Source organism: Drosophila santomea, chromosome 3L (assembly GCF_016746245.2).
Source record: "Drosophila santomea strain STO CAGO 1482 chromosome 3L, Prin_Dsan_1.1, whole genome shotgun sequence".
In the NCBI taxonomy this organism is placed as follows: domain Eukaryota; kingdom Metazoa; phylum Arthropoda; class Insecta; order Diptera; family Drosophilidae; genus Drosophila; species Drosophila santomea.
The window spans coordinates 13891693-13915668 of NC_053018.2; the positions used below are offsets into that span (position 1 = coordinate 13891693).

Here is a 23976-nt window from a genome sequence, read left to right on the forward strand (position 1 = left end):
TTTGGCGGCAAGTGGCTGCGAGTGGCAGATACTCAGACCCACTTTACATGCAGAGTGTGCCAAGAACGACGAGTCATTCATAAATTGGCGCGCTTGGCTCGGCCAACGCTGCGTATGCGTAATGGGGCACTGAAACCGAGAGAAACTTCGCTGAGTAAACAAAGCCGTTCGTTCGCCGTCGAAAAATTTACAATTTTAGTTTTGCAATTTAAGCAATCTCAGCCAAAAGCTAGAGATATGGAAAAAGATGCGGCTGCAGGCGGAATAGACAATTCACCGACGAAGACAGAAAATCTTATCAAATTTTTCCGGAACTGCGAAAGTTTTTCGTGATGTTCGTGATGGCGGGAGGACGAGTGGTTATCCCCCAAAGTGCCACTGTAAAATATTTTATTGAATATAATAAGCAGCGGAAAGTTTCGGTGCGCTCTGCCAAAAGCGGAGACAAAGTTGTTGATGCCATTTAATATGAGATTGCAAACATTTTGCCTTCCTCTGCGCCGTTTATTGCATTTTGCTTTTGTGCTCGGCTGCTTTGGCAATATAATACCTGCGTGTGAAATAACGCAAAGTTTATGCAGCGCAGAAAAACTTTGCACTTAAATGAAAACTACAAAACATTTAACTTTCGTCCAAAAAGGAGGCGACAGAATTTAAATGCCCCAACCCCACAGTCTCAATCCCCCCCAAAACGACTACTCCCACGCTCTCGAAGCCCTTGGGCAACGAAAATGAAATTTCTTTGCGAAAAGTTTACACTTTGTAGTCCCGGCGTTCGCTCGTCTTTGATGCTCGCAGCTCCGAGAGAAAAGAAAGTGTCAAATTAAATTTAAAAAGTGATTTGCCGCGCTTTCATTTTGTTTGCCTGCCCTTTCATAGAGGGTTTCTTTTTTATATTGCTTGCAAATGGCATGGTGCAAATGCGAAAACATGCCACCATGTGCCAACAAAGAAAATAAAGTTTACCAAATCCCCCGGAATATTGAGTTCTTTGTGCATGAAATTCGCATAAACTTATATCATACATACAACTAATTGCGGTCATATATTATGTGCAGCCAAATTCGATACGGCCAAGTTATCTAAGCCAAAACACTCATTTAGATGGCGCCCGAAACGAAAGACACAAAAAAAATTAAAGAGCTGAAATTGGCCGAGCCAAGCCAATGATGAGCTTGCGACTGTCATTGACCAGCAGGTGTGTTTTGGCCATCCAGACAGAGCAGAGCTTAGTGTTATCACCCGACGCCACGAGCCCCCTTTTTGGTTCGTCTGGCCTGTCATGATTGACGGTCATTTGTCATTTTCTGCCATTTGCCCATTTATTTGGCCACAACTTTTTTAACCGCTGCCGCCCAGCAGCAAACCGAACCAAACCAAACCGAACCGAACCAAAAACCACACGCAAAAGTTTGCGACCCCCTGGATTCCCCCCAAAAAAAAAAAACCCTGCTTATGGCACATTTGTCAGACGTTGACGTTATGCAAAAAAACTGAGAAAAGTGGGGCGGAAGGAATTTGTGTAGGTGTTGCCAACATGACGCCTTTAAGCGCGTATAAATTACAAAAAGCCAAAAGTCAGGCAAGAGCAGAACCGAAAAAGGGTTTTTTATTTCTGTTATAAATGAAGTTGAATACTTTTGCGTGGCAAGGGGGAGGGACACTGAATGCCTGCAAAACCTGACATGTCACGGCGCTTCGCCTTCAACTCCAGAACGAAAACCAAAACAGGAGTCACTGTTTTCAGCCTGCGACGTGTTATCGTTGCGACCCAAGTCCTTTACACAATTGCCACCCTTTCGCTGTGCTGTTTGCCGAGCTTGCCAGGATTGCCAGGTTTGCCAGGAGCATTCATTAAAAAACGGAAATTTGTGATTTTTGGTGTGGCTTGAGTTGAAAGAAAAATTGTTGCCTCCGGTCGGGATCTGATTTTGTATGTTTAATTAGCTATTCGGGCCAAAGCAGACGGCCCGAGGTAGTGGGCCATTAATAAGGGAACGAAAATTCACTTAGAAGTCTGCTCAGGCAAACAATTAATTATGAATATGTGGGTTAATGGAAAACCCAGACTGATTTCCCAGACAAAGTGCTATTCAGCACTTTAATAATGTCTGTTTGTGTATGTGTGAGTGTGTGTGTGCGCGCAAGAAAGTATGCTACGCTTTAATGCATAATGTCATTAGGCGGGGAAAGTTTTTAATTTCTTGTACCTGCGCCCCTGCCCCCCCTGCCATCCCTGCTCCTTCTGGCCATTTGGCAAACAAACTTTAAATGCAGCTGCGTTAACTTGGCCTCAACTGGCACACACCCACACACGCTCATATGCAAATGGTGTTCGCATACGCACACAGGCATATGCGCAGGCAGGAAAACTTTGCAGCTAAGCAACAAACAAGGTCCTGCCCAACTCCTGTGCACTCGACAGGAGGCAGGCATCCTAACAGGCTGGCAGGCAGGCAGGCAGGCAAAAGCAATCCATCAAAATTGCACCTTCTTGCTGGAGGAGCTGCTGCTGCCCCATCCTTTTGATCCTGCCCCCTCGGCTGCTGCTGCTGACTAAATTGAATTTAATTTGTTTTGCGCGTCGCACACATGCAGCATCAGCAACAGCATTACCGCCCAATTCCAGACCACCCACCATCCACCACCCACCATCCACCGTCGAGGCCGAGTTAAACACTCCCCAGAGGGAGAAGAAGAAGACGGCTATTGTTTAACCCCTTGGTGGCCCTGGTACCCCTGCGCCACCCCCTCCCTCCCCGTTAATTTTCCACAGTGCGACGGCACTCAGAGCGCTGCTTTTGTTAATTATTTGATGAATTTTTAATTGATTTTTCGCACACAGCATGGCGGCAAATAACAAAAGCTACAACATTCTTTGGTCGCATCTACGGCTCCATCTACATCTACGCTACGGCTACAGCTACAGCTACGTTCCGGGGTAGACGACACGAAATGTGCTACATTACACCAATATCCTGGCAAATTCTACATACATTTATGCATGTGTGTGGGTGTGTGTGTGTGCATGGGAAAAAAATGTGCACCGTTGCATACTTTTAGTCGCTTTGTTATATTTAAACAAAAGCAACCGGCGCGGCGCTGCTGCTGCTGCTCCGATGCATTGTTGCAACATTTAAATTAAGATAAATCACCGCAAAATTTATGGTTTTTAATATACGTGTGCCTGCATGTCGATGTGTTATTGTGTGCGTATGAGTGTGCCACGCCCACCAGCAGGCCGGCTTGTTGCCGCCGCTGTTATACAACATGGAAAACAATTTACTAAATTGCAATTAAGTGACATTTTATACCAGCTCCAGCACGAGCTCGAAGCGAAACGAAACGAAACGAAAGTGAGGTAATGGCACAGTGACCACCGCCCCGCCCTTGGGGTAATAAATTTGAAATTGCGGTTTGGCAGTTTTAAATATTCAATTAGTTGTGAAATTTTTGCGCCATGTCCAGCCGGCGAAAATTGAAAACGAATGAAAGAGTTGAGAATGGGCGCTGGATGCTGGATGCTGGATGCGGTGGCGCGCTGCCGGATTTATGATGATAGCTGTCGATATTCGCCCTTTGCCAAGGACATTTGTGACCCGCGCAGCATCGCTGACAGAATGCAGTTCTTAAATTCCAGCATCGAGCAGAGCTTAAAGCAGCTTGTGTATTTTTGCATTCCGGCGAGTGACGCCGCCCGTGGTCGCCATTTTATTGATGTCTTTTGACGCCGCACTCTGAACCAAGGACAGCATGGCAGGGCAGGACAGGACGAAGGACCAAGGCGGGGCAAAGTGGATTCAGTTCGGCTCGGACAATGGGAAAAGGCGAAAAGGAGAAGCTGTCCACAGGCGCTGCATTTCCGGCTCCCAGAATGCCCAGAATGCCCAGACTGCCTGCTGCGTCTGCTGTCAGTTTGAGAGATGACGGGGCAAGATCTCTAGCAGTAATTTATTTCAGGGGAATCCCCCCATCCGGCTGTGAGCAAACCCTCTTCTTTATGGTTGGCCCTATTCTCTTGGCCAGAAACTTATTAATTTAGACTTTTTGTTTCGCAAATTCTCGTCTGTCTACCCCTGCCTGAAACTCTAGTTTCGCTGGTTCGTTGGCCAAAACTCGTTGCTATTTCGGGTTTTTTGCTTTGGCAACATTTATGCAAATTAGTTTTGATTGTCTCTGTTTTGCTAGAGTGTGGAGGGGGGAGGTGGTTGGAGGAGCTAGGAAATTGAAAGTTAATTTGCATGCTACAGTTAAATACACAACAATAACTGTCGGGGAGAAACTGGTGGCTGCCTCTCTCCTTTCCACCCCCGAAAAAGATAAAAGCGGCATTTATTGTTGTTATTATTGCATTATCCGTTGCATACTTTCAAGCGCTGTCGCTTTATTTAATTGCACGTGCATAATTCTTTTAAAATACAGTTGCAATTATTGCCGGCAGACGTAACTCTTGGGCAGAAATTTATCGTCTGTTCCAGTGGGGCTCATTGCTTATGCAGACCGGGCTTAAGCTGGGTGAGTCCTGCCTCGTCCTGCCGAGTCCTCCCTCGTCCTGCCTGCCATCCATATCCATTCGTGCCCTTCCGTTTGCTTGCTCTGTAATTTTAATAAGTTTTCACAGTTCGCTTCGCGCTGACCAACGAACAGGAGCCGTTTTAAGGAGCTTACTTGCATATTTATGTCACTTTCGGCCAAAACCCACCCACATGTAATTCACGCGCCACTTCTGCCTCGTAAGTGGGTGAGTGGATGCGATGGTAAAATGGATTGGGCACCGATTTCCAGTTTTGTTTCATAATGGAGACAATTTTCGAGCCGCAACATCTGCTGGGCCAATCGAATGTCCTTGCTCTCGCTTTGCAGCATTGGAAACTAAATACCAAATAATAATTAGCCAAAACGCTTGGCGGTTATAAAGCACAACTGTTGCCAACATGGAGGGTAGCTATCATTCTGGGCCAAGACAAGCTGGCAGCACTATAAACTCATCAACGTAATGAAATTTGCCATTTAGTCAGTTGGAGAGTGATTTGAGGAGATGGAAGCAGCAGCGAGTCCATCAAATAAGCGAGCGAAACGCGCATGTTTTTAATTACAAGAACAGGATAATGCCCTGCCGAGATGAAGGATATCGCCAGCGAGCTGCGAAGGACGAGGACGTCACATTGTCTGATAGTTAAAAAATTACTACGATTATGAAAATATATATATATATGTATATGTATGTATCCATGTGCTTGTGCTCCTGGAAAATGTGGAGAACGTAATCGAATGAAAGTGAAGATGAGTTGGGCCATTAATAAATAAATGATTAATGGATATATGGGGTGTATTAAACGGGCACCCTTCAGTATTTTCGCCATAAAAATTACATTTTATTGGCTGCTCTTTGAAAATATATGTGAGCTAGTTTAATTGAAAGTTGGCAGGACAACGAGGACGATGACGATGACGACGACGACGACGGCGACGTTGATGGGGAAGTACGATAAGGACGACTATGCGTTTGACTTTGAAACGACATTCAAACGGTCCCTCGCTGCACAGAAGGGTAATAAAATTATGATGGAGCTTATGGCTCAGACCACACTCGCATTCGAGTGCCATTGTCTGCCTGTTAACATGCTCATTATGGCCTCGGAAAGGCAGAAAGAGAGCATAAGCGGCAGAGCCAGACAGAAACTGAAACTCGTTCATGACTTCACTTCAATTATAATTACGTCAAACAGTGCAACAAGAAAATGTGCAACTTGAGGCAAACAAGATAGAACAGAATGGGAATGGGCAATGGGAATGGCAATGAGGACTCAACTGAGGATTCCAGCAGGACTCGGTACAGGACGCAGGACGCAGGACTCTGCTCGACAATTGTGTGCGCACACAGAGGGGCAAACGAGATAGAGAGACAAACAACTTGAAAGTGAGCATTTCCTTTTAATGCCTTTTGCTCATTTTTTTTTTGTTTTGTTCGCCTCTCGTTCTTTTTGTTTTATATTGCATTACATTTGCCCTGCCAGAGAACATTAAAAACAATGCACACAGACGACCGAGACTCGTCCTGGCAACATTATATCCTGCCCAGAAGATGAAAACTGTTTTGAAGAAAACTCATAATTGCTTGGCACAAATTGCGAGTTATAGCCAAAGTTGGTGGAGAAAATAAGAGGTAGAGAGTGGAGCTGGGGGATAGTGCAAAGAACTATGGGCATTCATCAACTAACTTTTTCGCCTGGTCAGGTTGGTCCTTCGACCTGGGTCCTTGGACACACAGCAACAATTTCTGAGCGAAATGAGCTGATAAGGTGGGCTAATCGAACCGCCCGTTGGCATTCCGCCTGTTTGCTATGCAAAAGTAAACTTAAAGCTCGGCAATCCACTCGGTAGCAATGCACTTACTCCAACAAATCGCCTGTTGTTTTCGGGGGGTATGGGAATATGGATGTACGAGTATATGAAGAGGGATATTTGCCCGGGGCAAATGTGGCCGGCAACAAAACATAGCCGAGTCATACGGCCATCTATATATCTATCTATCTATATTTAAAGGGTTGGGGGGCGGCGGGCAAGTCATCCATTCAGCCGGCCATCCATCTATCCATCCATCTATGCAGTGCAGCAAGTCATGCAGCGAAGCTCGCTGACCCGCACGATGAAGCCTTTGTCTGTCCTCCTGGCACCACCCGTCATCCACCCACTCCTCTGAATCCGCCTCCTCGTACTCCTGCTCCTGTTGGCCAGATCCTGCATGCATTTGGCTTTACAAACAATATTTGCCGTTGTTGTTGTCTTCACACAACAAACTACATCAGGCTCAGGACTGTGCTGGCTATTTGGGAATCCTCTTTTTCACTTTTCGGAGAGGCCAACCCCATCGCCACCCCATCCACCCCAAAAAAGTCCGCCCCTAGAACAAACTAATATGCTATGCTTAAAGCGTACATATTGGACTTATAGTTGTTGTTGCCTGTTGTTATTTTTGATGTTGTTTGTCTGCCGAGGAGGAGAACAAAAGGCCTCCTGCTGCTGTCATATTTTGTGTTTTCCCACTCGCTCTCTCTCTCTCTCTCTCTGTTGTTGATAGGAGTCTCCCACTGAGGCTCACAGGACATGAACGGATTCGGACCAGGACTGGGACCGAGACCGAGACCAGAGCCACGACGACCCTGGAGTTCACGTTGACGAACCCCGAAACGCTTTGCCTGTCCTACGCTTATCATATAAATTCTTCTGGCTGCCGGCTGCCTGTTGTTTTTCGCTTCTGGTTCGGCCACGCTCTCCTGATCCTATGCCATAACAAAAAGGCTAAAAAGTTTAGTTGCTGCTGGCTCCTGTTATTGAAGGCTTAAGCGTCCTGCCGGCCGTCGAGTTAGTTAGCACAAGCCAAACCTACACACACCCACACACACCACTGCATCCCGTATCCTGTAAACAAAGCAAACACACACATCGAACGTAGAATCATCGCTAGACGAAAACAACAGCAGAGCAATGGGTCGTCAGTCAGGAATCTGAACAGGGATTGCACTCGACAAAAATTAGATTTCGAAAAAGGAAAGCCCCTATAGGAAATACATGGGGTAGACTTTTAATGCATAAAACCTGTATGCAGGAGTACATAATAGTACGTGCTAGTGCAGGATTTTGATTAAAATGGCATACATTTAGTCATACATGGCAGTACACCCTATATCTTGATCTTAAACACATATCATTTCAAGATTAGTGTTCGGTTTTCTCGAAGTGTAACCCATGGGCGATATAGTCTTCCGTCCAGCTCTCTTAACAGTCAGGTCATTGATGTGCGGTGCTGATGCAGTTGCAAGTGCATTTACTCCTGACCGGTGACGAGAGACTTGGCTAAAAGCAGTCACTGGCGAATATTGTTGCATAGTTTTTGTGACACGTTCGAGAGGATCGGGCTGCAAGGAAGTGGGTTGTAGCCTCGAATAATTTCCATATCCTGTGTAGCTGGGGTCTAATGTATTAACCAACCGCAGGACTCCTATCGGCCGCAGCTCCTTGTGGCCTGCCAACACGCCATTTGGCCATATCTCTGAACCATTCCCAGACGGGGACGTGTAAAGGAGACAGATAGCAGCTTTATGCGTTCCTTGCCCCACCGCACTTACATACATATACAAGTATATATATACGTATATACGGCTCATATACTTTACAAATCTTGATAAGTTAATAGAAGACGTCGGAGGAGGGCTGCCAGAGAGCAAAGACATGTTTTGGCCAGTTGGCTGACAGCGGGTGGCGGGGATGCGGGAATGCGGGGTGTTTGCGTGGAAATTTTGGCACATTAAAGCCAAGAGTCGAGGCAGCCAAAAAGTAAAATAATATGAAAAGTCTCATAAAAATAACAACGGGGGATCACCACGACCACCACAACAAGGGAGAAATACTCGTAAGTTTTTCGCTTGAATTTTGTTTGTTTTTATTCTGGCGACAAGTTTTCTCGGCGTGTGTTAATTTAGTCGAAATCAATATTGGGGCGTAGGTGGCCTTTTCTCGTACTCATTCTCGTCCTCGTCCTCGTCCTAACAACATTTCATATTAAGGCAGCAGCTATAAAAATTAACGAGCTGCAAGTAATGTAGCATACTTTCAGCCATCAAATGCGCTCTGCTGCCTTCCTGTTGGCCATTGTTTCTAAATGCGATAGCTGCCTCTGTGGCTGGGCGGCCTGTCTGTGTTTAGTATTATAATGTCATTATCATTTTTATTATTGCATTTTAAATGCATTTGCCGCCAAGCAGTTTTTTGCCCTCTTTTCATAATTTTTAATGCCCAGTCAGAGAGCCACAGCTCATTAAGCAGGAATAGCTGCCAGGAGCGGCGACTGTCTTGACTTGCCAGTGGTGCAGAAAAGATTAATGTTCCTCACGTGTCCTGCGCCTGTCCTTTCTGCTTTCTCCTCTCTCATTTCTCCATTCTGCAGTGTTGCCTGGCTCAAAGTCGCTTCAAAGTCATGTTCTCGATTCCGTAGGATTCACGGAGCCATCTTCTCCCACCGCCGCCCACTGCATTTAAAGTATGTGCAGCTTATATTCCTTCGTCCTGCTTCGTCCTGCTTTGTTCTGCAGCTGACTTGTTTGTTTTTCACCCCTGCCCATAAACATAAATGGCCCACAGCTAGGTCAATCACTCCAGATCACGCTAAAGTGAGGAGGAATAGGGTTTCTGAGCAGGAAGCTGCTGCAGGATTTGAGGCAGGACATGAAAAATTGTATTGAGCAAAGCACTTGACTCCCTTAAATTTGTTAAATATTTTATAGGTTCTAAAAATCACTTCCATTGAGGACAAAGTAAAGTATTCAGCCTTTATTTTTCCCACAAAGATCCACATATCAATTGATTTACTGCTATTTACTTTCTCCTATCACGCTTTAAATCCCTAAATGGTTGCGACCACAACAAACTGTAACTGAATCCCTCGACAATAACTAAAATGTCCAGCACCTGCCACGCCCCCCCGCCTAGTGCCCTTCCCCTTCGAGTGACCCAACACTCGTAACTATTACCATAACATTTATGATTATTAACCTACAATGCGGGGCACTCTAAATGCAATTAAGATTACGATCTATATTGCATTTTCTGTGTTGCAAAAAGGAGCCTGGCAACTCTGCCACGACAAACAATTAAAAACAATGCGCCTCCATCTTCCGTTTCCCCTCCCCCGGTTCCACGACAATAAAATGCTGTTCCAGATGCTTATCCACATAAGAAATAATTACGTTTTATATTACACATACGCCCCGTCGTCCCCCTGCGGCTCCAGCAATCATCTAAGTCTATTGATTGCGGCCACCATTTCTCCTTTTTTTTTTGGTTGCCGCCACCCGCTTCAACACAATATCATCACACGAAAGTGTCGCGTTTGCGTGTCGCTTATCATTGGCCCTTGGCCAAAACAAAAATGAAGACACCCCAAAAGCCGAGACCCGGGGCTAAAAAGCAAAAAGCGTCAGACAATTGCCGCACCGATAAGATCGGCCAGAAAGAAATGTTTTTGTGCTCTGTCCAGCGGGGTGCACCTGACTCAAAGGGAAGCAAGGCCAAAAGGACCTTAATCGTGGCTAAGCCACGCCAACCCGTTTTCAATAAGGCGAGCTGGCTCATAAATTGGTTGTGGATGGGCGAAGGCATAGGACTCAAGTAAATTGCTTATGAACCCTCTTAAGCCCATTGGTATTAAAAGGTGCACTACAATAGTATTTCTAATTCACACTCTTTTCCATTGAATTTACCATTAAAAAAGTGTCGGTACTGTACAGTTTCGGTTACTTGAGAGCCGCTTTTCACTGGAGTGGCCAAAGGTAAACATGAAAGAAGCCGCCCATCAAAAATGTCTACGTCAACAGACTTGACTTTTGGTATTTTATGCAAATGTTTCAAGTGTCACGGACTAAAATGGCAATTGAAACGCTAATGATGACATTTGGCAGGCCTAAGCAGCGGGCCAAGGAAAACAAAATAACAAAATAACAAACTAAAAACAAAACAGAGCGAAAGAGACAAAATGCTCTTCGTGTGCTTTTCCGTTTCCTGTTGGCGCTGCGCTGCGCTGGGAAAACATAACAAATCGTTTTCTTTTCGTTTTTCCTGGCCCCGTTGTTTTCGCTTCGTTTTTTTTCTTCATTCTGGTTGCTTAAAAGGAAAGTTTGCATGTAGGCCTCTGGCATTTTTACGAGGCATTCAGCCAATTGACAGGCTTCAGTCGCTCGTAAAAACAAAATCAAGCAACGAAGAAAAATGATGCGCAGAAAGGAACTGGAAACTGTCGAAGGGAATGAAAAGGAAACTATACGGCCGTTTGAATCGTCTAAAAGTATACTTAAATATTTAGGGGCGAGCGCCGGCGATGGAAAGGCGAAAGTTTAAAAAACATTAAAACGCATTTAGCAGGCTGTTCTGGGCCTTTCAAATGTATACATATTGTATACCCGTACATACATATTTACGGAACAGAATCTGCTTGCCCCGCCCATAAATACTTATTATCGCTTATTTGAACTTGCGAATGCTGCCAGCAGCGATGCTTGTGATTTACTTTTATTCGAGCTGGCTTTTCCTTTCCTTTCCATTCCTTTCGCTTTTCCGTCACTGAATTTTGTGCGTGAGTTGTCAGTGCGAAAGTGTGTGCGAAAAAAATCGATTTTTATTTCGTCTGCCCAGGGAAAAAGGTCAAAAACAATAAAAGCCTAAATACACATACGAGCCTTTGAACTGGCTTTGATAAAAGCGGCGTAGTCTCAGCCGCAGGAGCAGAAAAAAAAAAGGAAACCGAGTCCTGGAAAGGACTCTTCGGGGAGGGTAAGCCTCCAATCAATGGCTGTGCGTCGCTTTTGGTACGTGTGAATTTAAGCTGATTAAAGAATTGAGCTCCTCCGCCCGAGAGCGAAAAGAAGAGACGAGACGAGACGAGACGAGTGGAGCGGAGAAGGACGAAGGACGAAGGACGAAGAATAACGCAGAAAGGCAGAAATTGATGTCTGCTTTTAGGCGTAGATGCTGCCTTGGCTTTATTTATGCCTTTTGTCTGGGCTCGGAGGCTTTGTTATTTGGGGCTTAGTGGCGAATATCCCCGTCCTTTTAATTTGCACCCCACAAAAAACGAATACACACTCACATGTGGGACAGATAAAGGAAGTGGCATCCGCGGTCGCAGCTGAAGCCAATCATCATTGGCAGTCAATCTATATTACAAATTCAATTGAATTTGTCGCTCTTTATTTGCGCTAATCAAATTGCGAGGGCTGCCATAAAAATGTTTGAGACTAATAAGGCCGCCAGCAGGTAGAGAAAGTGTGTGCCGCCTACTTTATGGTCAAAAGGATACTTTTGGCAACGGAAAAGTGGAGAAAAGCACAATTCAAATGCGTAATCAGGCGTAAGAAAAAGGGGGGCTTGTGTGTGGGGGAAAGTGAATGGCAGCAAACGAAATGAGAAAAGTTTTTTTGGTCGGGAATTGGTAGCGGCCAACACTGCGTATTATTATTATTATTAGTTTTCGCCCTAAAACTTTTCGCAGCCTGCTTATTAGCAGAAGTAGTGGAGTGGTGGAGTGGGGTTTGTGTTTCTGTTTCATAGCTCATTGCTTTTCAATTTGATCAGACGTTGTCTATAATGAGTTCTTCAAAAAGTTTTCTTTCGCTGGCAGTTTGTACGCTGACATACTACACATATACGTTCTCTCCATTAATGTTCTTCCTTTTCAAGACTGGGAATATTTGTATTTTTTTTTGGTTAATTTTCGACTGTCATTTATCATCAGGCGAGGGATGTGAGGAAATTTTTATGGAGTTGATTTTTAATCTTTTGCAATCATTCCCCTAGAATCTCCATGCCCGCACCGCAGAAGGAAATGAATATTTATAAGTATGATGGATGAGGCGAGACGGGAAATGCCCCAGGTGGAAGAGGGCTGGAGCGGCATCTGATTTACTGATGTGTGACAAGGAGTCAGGGATAAAGGTAAGGAAATTAATGCGTAGTTAGAAACATAAATCTGTGCGTAGTCCTTGCCACCACGCACGACGTACGGGGAAATGGCGGGGATTTCACAATTTATGTTGCGTTTGCCCAGCTAAAGGCAGATTCTTTTCGCTTACGGGTCGTATGAGTGATATTAATTTGACTTTAAGTCGCTCGTCCTGCAGCCGTGGAATATCAAACGTAACACGTCAACGTAGAGCGCAAGCGAACGTATGCAATTTACGTGACATCATTACGTGTTAGACAAGTACAAATTACGCGTGAAGGAGAGAGAGAGAAGAAACGGGAGGGAAAGGCAGGATAATGATGAAGCATGGTGTGTTAGTGTGCGTGTGTGTAGGTGTGTGTGTGTGGGCGGGAATATCAAGATAAATAACTAAGCAAGGACATGTGTGTGTGTGCCAATGAAACGAAAGTCATCAGACTCAGATATGGCACAGTAGATTGCAAATGCGACAAACGTTGTCGGGACGCAGGACACACAGGACACAGGACGCCAGATGAAAGACAAAGGCAACAAATTGTACTCGAGGTCCTGTTGGCTTGGGATTTAAGGTTTCGTTCTCGGATTGGCAAGCAATGGTTTTGGCCTGGTCAAAGCCCAGACCCAGACATGTCAACAATGCCTCAGTAAGTTAAAATTGATGAAGTTAGCAGGCCGAGCAGGAGTTTTGCGGGAAGTGCACAACCCTTTTCAATCAGTGTTCCTTCAGCACTTGTCAACTCTGGAATAAATATATTCATATACCTAACTTCCACTCCCACCCACTCACATTTCATGCTTGATTTGAGTTTAAATAAATTACGCATCTTTGTGAGGCTGAAAAATGCAAATGTCAGCGGGTGAAAACTTGCAGCAGCCGGCAGACCAGCAATTAAACTTGTCCTTGTCTAATTGCATTTTGGCCTAAACCGAAGGAGCCAAAGCCAAAGATCCTTTTTACACACACACACAGGCACACGCAGGAACAGGCACAAACAAACGAAGTCAAAAGTCGCAGGACTTGGTGCCGAGTTGCCAAGTGCTCTGCTGATAGCGGCCCAAAAAGTTTAGCGCTTTAATTTCTTAGAAATTTGTTCCAACTCGGCCAACAGAGTGAGTAGCGAGGATGGGGCAAACAAAGCAACAAACAAAAATGTCGACTTGATTGCGTCGCTGATGGTTTGGTGGGCCTGCTTCTTGGATGCTGAACGGCCAAGTCCTTAGTCCTTGGCGAAGCCGAAGCCGAAGTCCAAGCTCTAGCCGTATAGAGCCACCGTCCACCATTGTGCGGACAGATTGCCGGCAAGTTGGCTGAGTTGAGCTGAGTCGAGAGTTGCTTCAAGTTCCCAATCCCCAGCGGATTAGAAAAGTTTAAATTGTTGCCAGCGAGAGCAAAGGACCAAAAGGAGCAGAGCGCTCTGCAGCGGCAGCGGCAGCAAAGCGAAATCGAAGCAGCAGCCGAAGAAGAAACGGATGAATAAAGGGAGCAACGTAACGATTAGTGCTTTCATGTCCTTTGCCAAAGTTTAAAGGTCATCTGGAGGAGGGTCCTGCGCTCGCTGCTGATTTGACACATCAACTTTGTCAAGGTTTTTGTGCCACACAGCCACCAGCGACAGCGACTGTTATGAGCAATGGCTGTGTCCTTCTACAGGACTCCCTCTCTCTCCTCTCTTCGCCCGCTGAAGTTGAGGTCCTGGCGCGGGTGTGTGTGTGTGTGTGTGTGTGTGCACAAGCAATTTGTGCAATGGACATTTTCGGGCGCTGGCATTCTCTGCTCTGCAGTGATAAGCGCTGCCAGCTGCAAAATGTCTTAAAAGATTGCGGAGTGCACTGACTTTTAGTCCAATTCAGCCCGTGGGGCATCCTGCGATGATTGCGAAATGTGTAGCATACTTTTGTGCGATTGTACCTTTTCAGTGAGCGGTTTTCATGGGTTGGCATCGGGGATGATGAGGTGATGGGTCGATGGGAGGGATCTAACCCACAGCGGGTGGGAATATTGAAATTACTTTGAAGCTGCTGCATAATGAGCCTGTCAATAAGTTTATCAAAGCAACAACTACTCGGGACGGGCCTGACCCAAAAAACAAAGTTGAAGTGCTGTGTAAATTATGCAAATCTTTATCATTCTTTTTTTCTGCTGTGCGCTGCAGGGGAGGTGGAGGGTTATATCGAGGGGACTTGGGTCGATGGGCTGTCACAAACAAGCGTGAAGCTCGACAACTGTGTGAGGGGCCCAGTAAAAACAATATGGCGCCCTGGCCAGCGAGTCCTGCTCCTCCTGCCACTGCTCCTGCTCCTGCTCCTGCCCCTGCTCCTGCTCGCGCTCCACTTTTCCCCGGCTGACTGCCATTGACAGTTCAACGTTGTTTTGCTATACGCTTTTCCCATTTTCTCTACCTTTTCCAAGTATTTTTTCGAGGTTCGCCTCGCTTCGCTTCGGTTTGGTTCAGTTCTGTTCTGTTTTTTTGTTTTTTTTTTCCTCTTTTTTTTTTGTGAAATGTCAAATTTTTGCAGACAGTTTTGACAGTTTATCGAAGTGCGCCCGTAATTTTTGCTGACGTGTGTTGTAGGTGTTGAAAATAGCAGGCGAATGCTTAGATGTGCGGTGGGAAAGGGGGCGTGGCAAAAACTTTGGCTGCCTCTGCACTTCTCGACTGAGTGCTTTGGCACAAAAACTTTCGCCCAAAAAGGAAGACGGGTCAAGTTTTTCGTAATTATTTGTTTTGGGTCACCTATGGAGACTCACAAATTGATTTTCTGGCGGGGAGTTCACAATTCTGGGCATGCGGGGCATGGGGGCATAAATGAATATGGCAGGTGATTACTTACCGCTGCGACTTTCATTTTCAGCTGGCTTCAGCTGTAAAGCACGGTTCATCTGCAAATAGAGAGAAGAGCAGAAAAAAAGAGCAAATTAATATTCGGCCGAAACGAGAGTGACGATTAAAAGTGCTTTGGCGTTAACGGTGTTAGCAATAATGGCCATTTCCATTAAATTGCTGGTCGGCATTTGCATCGGCATCGACATTGGCATCGGCCAGTTCGCCCCCCTCAAATTCAATCAACTTTCGTTGGCGGTCGGATCGTGGAAGAAGAGTGGAGAGACGAGAGCTCTTCATAAACACCTCCCAAAACACATTTGGCCAGCGAAGCATTTTCAAGCATTTAAATGCCACTCAATATGCAAGCCCATCTCCTGTCCTGCCTGTCGCTCCTGCACATTTGCGCTCATTGCCTTTTACCCACGACTGGGCAGCCACATCCTGTGCCGCTTCATGCATCATTAAAGCTTAAATCTCACCCAAGCGACCCATGTCGATTCTGGCCAGCCAACACTTAACGTTCTCTCTTTCTCCCTCTCTGTTCATCCACTCGGGATCGGGATTGGAAGTGGGAGTGGGAGTGGGAGTGGGATTGGGTCTCAAAGTAGGGTGGATATGGGTCTGGGTCTGGGACGGCTACGTGTTGTGGTCACCTTTTGGTTTATGGCAAATGAGTAATATGCCCGTGCCCGAGCCGGTGCCAGAGCACGAAAAATCCCATTAAAAGACGTTCAAATGAAATGCATTAAAATAAAACTTAATTGAGGGCTTTATACGGAGTGTTCGAATCGCTTGGCTGGCCATCCTTCCCCCCCCAAAAAAACCACAGAAACCCGAGCAAATCAATAATCAGACAGTAGAAGACCCTTTCGGTTCCTCTACACTTGCATGTACATGTATATCCCTCTCCCAGGTGTAATTTATTTGCACCGCACATACAGTGGCAAAATGGGCGGCTTCGGGCACGCCCACAGGCTTCCTGGCCTTAGATTGGCTTATCAGTGGAGGTCCTGGGACGAACGAGCGAGTCCTGTCATTAGCCGCCACATGGAAGTCTGTCGTCTCATCGCCTGCCGCTTGTCGCATGAATATTTTATAATCAGCCATTAGTTTGCGGCAATTGAAAATGATTGAAGCTTTTAACTGCAAAATTCAATTGCTTTATATAACCGTGTGTGTGGGAAAGTGGGCGAGTCCTTCGTCCCTTAACCGCCCATCACCGTTCCCATTCCCTCCCACAATATGAAATATTTAATGGTGTAGTCCGGTACGGATTCGTGTTTTTTCGGAACAATCCATTAGTCAGAGGCGAGTAATTAAAATTGCGATTTATGCACGCGCATGGAGCGGAGTCGAAATTTTTGGGAGCTCTCTGCTTGCGATTGGGCTTGTTTGTAATTCAATTATGTTAATGATTGGACAGCATTTACCGTATTTACATTATTTACATTAATGCATAATGAATGAGAGGAGCCACGTCCAAACTGCAGGCGGTATTTTTTGTTCGCTCCGCTTAATTGTAGCTGCAGCTGGAACTGAGGGTCCGCTAAACACGGCCAATGGCAATTAAGTGCATTTCTCTGTCTGACCGAGGGAATGCTGAATTTCGCCCATACACCATACACCATACTGTAGACCAGTCCAGTCCACTTCATCACTTCCACTCCTGGCCAGACAACACACAAATGCGCTTTTGCTTTTGCTCAAAGCTCAGCTGGATAAATTAAGTGGTCGATGAACTGAAGCCTTGTTGATTTTATACACCCATCGCCATGTTGTTGACAGCGGGAAAGGGAAGCTCTGTGTGGTGACGCCGCAGAATTTAAACCGATGTTTAACCGAAAAAATGTTCATTTAGTCGCACGTCCTGCGAGAGGGATGCTCGTGCTCCTGCCGATCCTTCTCTACCTTCTGCTCCCGCTGATGAATGATTGATGTGGCGTGGTTTAATAAATTGGAAAATGTTTGCAGCTCAACTTGCGCCAGGCATCTCAAAGGCAGGCAGCTAAGCTAAATGCAGGTTGTGCCCTCTTGAAAGCACTATCCCTTCCCATTCGAATTTCATTTTTTCTCAGATTTTTTGCTGTAGGGCTTATCACTGCTGGAAGCCCGCAGCTGGCTGCCACATCAATTGGCTGACTTTGACTGCAAAAATCAGTGCAGCTTGCACATATACGTATACGTATACTCGTATTGATCAGGCCACTCAATGCCGTGTTGATGAAGCCTGTCGTCTCGCTTTTGCTCTTGGTTAATGAACTTCTGGCCATTTATGAAGAGGTCGAAACTCTGTAAAAGCTTGTGAAAATTTCTGAAAATTTAACTTGTGCTCTGGCCAAGCCACATGACTGCCCTGGATGCCCAGGATGCCAGGATGCCCTTCTAAGGCATCTCTGACTCTGCACAAAAGTCTGGCTAATTATTAACGCCAGCCAAGGGCTTCCCCGCAAGTCCCGTTTTACCCAAGGCTTTTGGCCGCGTAATTAGCGCACATAATTTGAAATTTAAATGTTGCCAAAAGCCGAAGCCTTTGAGAGTCAAAATGTTAATTAAATCTGGCTCTCTTGCTCGCTCTTTGCTTTTATTATGTTTTTTTTTTTTGGATTTTTTGTTGGGTGGCAAATGGGTTGGTCTGTGTGCGCGGAATCAAAAGATGCCTGCCTCGACACAATTAGCCTTCACAATTGCTTATGACAAAGTGTCCTTTTGGGTGTGGTTGTCGGGTGGCAAGATGTTGCAGTCGACAGTTGAGAGTCCACAGGCGCCAGTGGCAACGTTAAACCGCAAATTTTAGCGCCCCAGCAAGTCGGGCATGACGAGTTCGAGGGGTCAGGAGCTCGAGGAGCTGGAGGAGCTGGAGGAGCTAAGGGGTCGAGACTAGCCGCAGTGTCGCCGCCTACGCATATGCAATGCCTGAAAGTGCCAACTTGGCCAAGTGCTTTGTGAGCCAACCCCTCCCCCCTCGCCGGCTTTCCTGCGCTGTTGTGGGAGGTCCTTTTTGGGGAGTTGGGGCTTTGCCGGCTGCATGGACCCATAAACTGCGTTAGTTTATGATGCCCGAGCGCTAAGTGAGCAAAGCGAAATACGCAGAGCGACAGGGACAGAGATCCAGAGATCCAGTCAAGCCGTAAGTGCCTTCCTAAAATCCCCAACCCCCAAAGAACTCCCATCCACCATACCCAACCATCCCCATCCCCATCCCCATCCATCCCCATGTGCAATTAGAATGCGGCGCATTGAACCAGCCAGAGCACAAAAAGCCAGAGACCGAGCTTTCAGAACGCTTTGGTCAGTGGTGTGTTGTTGTTTTTATGCATTCGATGGCCGAACTACATAAAACGGAACAACGAAAATGCAATTAAAACTACGTTTTATGGCTTTGTTATGGCAGCGGTCGCCTACAAGCCCGCTTTTTCGCCTTTTCCCTCTTTTGGAGCACATGAAAAGCGATTTTTATGATGCTTTCTCCACACTCCGGCGACGATGATGATAGTTTGGAAAATGGTTTCGAATTGAGTGGCCCCGGCAACTTTTGTTGATAGAAAAGTAATATTTTATGGGGTTAGCTCGAGGGTAAACTGAACTGAACTGGATGTGGGTAGTGCTAAAGCTAGGTTTTGCTTATTGAAAACGCCGCTTGCTGCGCTTCATCTTTTCCTAACAAAAATCATCAAAGTTTTATGCAAAAGTTTTTTCGAGTTGCTGCTTGTGGACACAGATACTCGGCGAAAGACTTTCTCCCACTCCCCCGATGGAGAAATTTGTCACTGGCAAAGCACCTAAAAGTAGACAATGTTGCCTCAAGCATCTGTCATGTGTGCAATGGGTGGATGGTTGGTAGTTGGAGCTTGAAGAGGATGGTAGTAAAAAGGGTGTTGCAGGAGCTGGAGGTAAAAGCAAAACAAACTAACGAGCTAGCAAGCAAAACAATGGCTTGTAGAGCAGCTCGCTCTGCGCTCTAACAACCTGCCATAACTGCAGCTTAATCAAAAGTTTTTCTCTGCCTCCACAGCCACAGAGATTCAGCTTCAGCTGGAGGGCAAGCAACCAACCATCCAACCAACTATATCGTCCTCCGTGATCCCGCTCCCTGCTCCCAGTTCCCTGCTCCTTGCTCCACCATTTGATACTAATCAGTGGCTGCTTCTTCCACTTTTTATGCTGTCTGGTCTGCTGCCTGGGCCACGTTCAATGGGAAATATCTATATATTCTTTATGTATCTCAGTGTATGAAATATGGCAAGTGTGTATTATGGTTGTTGCTTGGCTTCCTTTGGTGGGAGTTTGCAATTAGCAAGTGGCAATTAAAGTTCTGGCATTGAACCTTGGCCATGGCAGAATGTTTATTGGCTCATATATTATCCGAATGGGCCAGACAAAAGCTGTTAATAAGTTGCGAAAGTGGAGAGATAAAAATATAGGAAAATCATCTATTAAATCTTTAAGTCTAATTCTTGAATCGCCCATGCCGCACCTGTGAGCTCGAGTCCCAAACCCAACTCAAAGTTAAATTTCATTCAAGACACGACACTTGACTGTCGTATGACACTTGAGCTCCTGCTCCTGTCCGTCAGCGGATGGTTGCTCCACCTTTCCACTTCCACTGGCACAAAATATGCAAATAAATTACTAATAACCTCAGAATGTAACCCTTGCACGGAAGCAGTTGGAATTTGGAGAGTGGGTGAGGGGTCCGAAGTGGAGCGGGTGCTGTTCCTGATTCATAATTCAAATTTTACGCCGCAATAAACAAAAATGCCTAAAATTATGCAACACAACGCCCATGAACATTGCTGAGCAAGTCATAAATTATGTAAATTTAATTTTACGCCCCCAACCGCGGCATCTGCAAATATGTACATCGATATATGTACATATATACAAGTATATGTATGTATGTATACGGCCACGCCCACAGTCAAGCCAACCACAAAATTGTAAAACGAACTGTCGTTCCGCGATGAAGAAAGTATAGGGAAAAGAACGTTATTATTATGTAAATAATTAATGGCGTGTAATTATCTAAATTTCGGACAATTAGAAAAAATTAACACACACCGACAAAACGAACAGAAAGTGGGAAACACGCAGCAAGGCCACAAATTTATGACATTTTTATTATACAACGAAATGTATAAAAAAAAGAAAGATATGGAAATGAAAGCGAAACTCCATGTAGACCATGTCCTTTCGTTGGCTTTCCCCGGTTTCCGTTACACATTTAACGCCATTTTAACGCATGCTAATGACCATCTAAGCCTGGTCCTGCCCCACAAAAATTACTTTGTTTACTTTCGAAACGAGAGAGCATTAGGGGAAAGCCAGAGAATACGAAAACGAAATATGGAACAAGGTGTAGCCCTTTGAAAGGTTCGCCATTAATTAGCCAAACTTCGAGCCAATGTCAGGTCAGACAAACATTAGTTTTGCTAATTTATTAGCAGCCCCAAAATGCCCAATGAAAGCTAATCGATACTTTCAGTGGGCAGACGAGCCCCTTTCAAAATTACTAATTATCACGAAAACGGTCGAGTCAGTCGCTTCTTTCATACGGGCTAAATATTATTATTTTGCCTAGATTGCGTAACCCTTTGTTGTAGCCGACATGTATTAAAAATGTATTTTAAATATATCTAAGTGTAGGAAATAAATATGAATCTGATTTGTGTTTTAATTAAATTGCTGGCCGAAAAAGAATGCCCAAATTGGATTTCCTGGCTTGTAAATGGCGTAAATTTAAATTCCTGTGATTTCGGGGCGATGACCCAATTGATTTTTTCGTCTTTGGATGGGGCGGCGGCATTAAAAGCATACCTTTAAAGGCAATCGACAAGAAAGACCCAACCCCCAAGCCATCACCATTCCATCCCAAATCCATCAGTTTGCGAAACGGCAACATGGAGAATTTTTGCTGCATACCAGCAGGCGCGCTAGAAATGCTTACAAATTATATAAGGCTCTTGGAGAGTGATGTCTAAGGGGGGTTTGTGAGGGGTTGGGGATGGTGAGGGGGGAAAGAGGGGGGTAGAGGGAGAGGCTGAGCCCAAACAACGCACTCAACTGTGAAAATGTCTGTTAAGGGCAACAAACACGCACTCATGTGTATTTGCCAGTGTGTGTCAGTGTCTGAGCGTGGGCTACCTAGCCTGTCAACAGAATGACAGTATATATACTATATATACCTAAATTTATACATGTGTAAGTCTTTATACACACACACACACACACACATATATTTTCCATGTGCCCGTGTGTTCCCCGCCTTGGCCAACTGTCAATTGAGTTGGCATGTTGGCAGCCTCTTGACTTTCAGTCTAATGTGAATTCCTCATAAGCATGATAAGCATAAATATCCATTTGGACGGCTACACAGCCGTCCCGTAGAGTGGCAAAAAAGTTTGATTGAAATATTGCCAAGTCAGGAATCTGAATTTCAACCTGAATCCGTATATGCCGTATATGCGCCGCACTCTTCTAATGCCCGGCACGTATTTTAATTGATTCGTGCCGCACAAGGAGCCGCAGGAGTGGCATCAGCGGCAGCTCATTACATGTCATGAAGAAGCAGTTGCCGCCGCTGCTTCGATTGCAGCAAATTGAAAAACCCATGCCCAAAAAATAAATCAATGGCAATGCAAACAGACAAACACAAGCATAAACACAAGCACAAACGCAAACAGAGCAAAAGGATACTCGATATTTGCTCTACGGGCTTGATGTCTGATGATGATGCTCCATTTATTATTAACTTGAAATGATTTCGGGCAGTCGGAGCTCTGCGGTCCGCACCCTACTTCTCGGCGAGGTGACGACGCAGCGATTGAATGCACGACTGCATCACTGGCATCGTGGCATCACTGGCAGCAGGACTCACAGGACTCACAGGACTCACAGCACTCATAGGACTCGCAGGACTGCATGTATCCGCATCGCCAGGACTCGTCGCCGTATCTGTGTATCTCCGCATCCGTGTATCCGTGTATCCGCCTCTGTGTGTACACGTGTGAGTTCAATTGGAAAATCGTGTGCGGCATACGGCAGCGTGTTTTTGTAAATAGCAATCGCGTACGTTTCTCAGCAGGCACCGTGTGTACAGTGTACACTTGAAAATGTATCTCTGACACACACACACAAACACACACATTGGACGTGAAAGTGTATCTCACATCGCCGCCGCGGCAGTTGATGAAATCAGGCGAATTCATATTTCATATTAAATTTGAAAAGCTCTGCCCCGAGGTGCGATGCAAGGATATGGGCAGGGAATCGGGGCAAACAAAAGTTAAGAAGGATAATAACACAAAGTACAGTAAATGAAAATGATACAAAACTAATGCCTTGCCCATTCCCAGTAATTAAATTGTAAAACTTTCAAATTTAACGTATAGTAACAACCATAAACTTAAAGTTAAACATGAAATTGTTATATAAAACAAAACACTATATGATTAAAGAACCTCTTAAATTCTGATCATGTCCAGTTTAGGGATTTATACATACCCCAGAAAAGGACCTTCTCACAGGACCCCTCTGCTCACCCATTTCCGGTCGCATCCTGCGTCCCTAATTCTCGTATTCCCCTGTTCAAGGCTCTTTAAATTTAATTTTCGACGAGAAAATTCTGTGTGCTTAGCATACAACACAAAAATAAACCGCTTAACATGGCTTTGAGCAGTGCAAATAGCACAAACGCATAGAGCGCATGCAAATGACAACTCGGCACGCCCACACGCCCACACGCACACTCACACACAATTACACACACGCACACGCTTGGCGCTTAAGTGTGTTTGTGTGCGCATAAGTGAAGTATATCTTTGTAATCCGAAATGCTCAAGGCGTGCAAATATTCAATTTTAAATATGCAGTCCCCAACCCCAAGGCCCACTACCCTGACCAAACATTAAAATAAAAACGAACGAAGCATCGACAGAAGTTGTCTCTTTTCATGCACAACATACACTCGTTGAATGTAGTATAGCTCTATCTCAAAGTTTGCAGCGCGTCATCTCTTTCTGGCCGTCGCAGCAACTAAATGTCATAAACACAATGTCATGACAACTTTTGAAATTTGAATTTCAAAGCAAAAATTTGTGCCATTTATTCATTTGCTCAGTCATTCATTGCCATTTATTTTATTTGCCATGCCTGGCTGTTCGGTCTTCTTCATATGAATATGGCACCAAATTGGTTCATGTCCATGTCTCAATTCATCCACTCACCATCATCCTCCTCCCTCATCCTCATCTGCAGGATCCCCAAAAAACAAGCGCAAATTCCTTGCGAGCACCAGCTTTGCACACATCTTTGATCTCGCTGGCTGTCAATATGGCAGGACGATGGTGGTGTGGGCAAGGACTCATAGGCGGAGATATGTGCGTTGGGTCCTGCACTAAGTGTAGCGACCCGAAAATTGTATTAATTTAGATTTCATTTAGTCCTGTCCCTTGGGTCAGTAATAGTTCCTTTTCCTGCGTCCGTACAGCCAACCAAGTCGAAAGGAGTGGGCAGAATTAAGGACGTTAGAGAGCGCACAACTTGATTTGATGATCAAAGTGGCATAGATTCGGGCAGTATTTTATGGGCTTTAAAACTTTAAGACACATTTGGCCTTGGCTCTTCATTAACGGGGTTGGTTTCCGCATCTGTGATTGCTGG

The 23976-nt window shown here is 45.3% G+C and overlaps 1 protein-coding gene across 26 annotated transcripts in view; it reads right to left on the reverse strand.

The window, feature by feature from the left end:
- The window catches only part of LOC120447893 (CUGBP Elav-like family member 4), a 128159-nt gene that overhangs the window by 84171 nt on the left and 20012 nt on the right, over window positions 1-23976 (reverse strand). For all 26 annotated transcript variants that reach the window (XM_039629531.2, XM_039629523.2, XM_039629517.2 and 23 more), the window contains one exon: window positions 15326-15374. In XM_039629531.2, the coding sequence (XP_039485465.1) occupies window positions 15326-15374 (49 nt within the window). The remainder of the gene's footprint in view (window positions 1-15325; window positions 15375-23976) is intronic.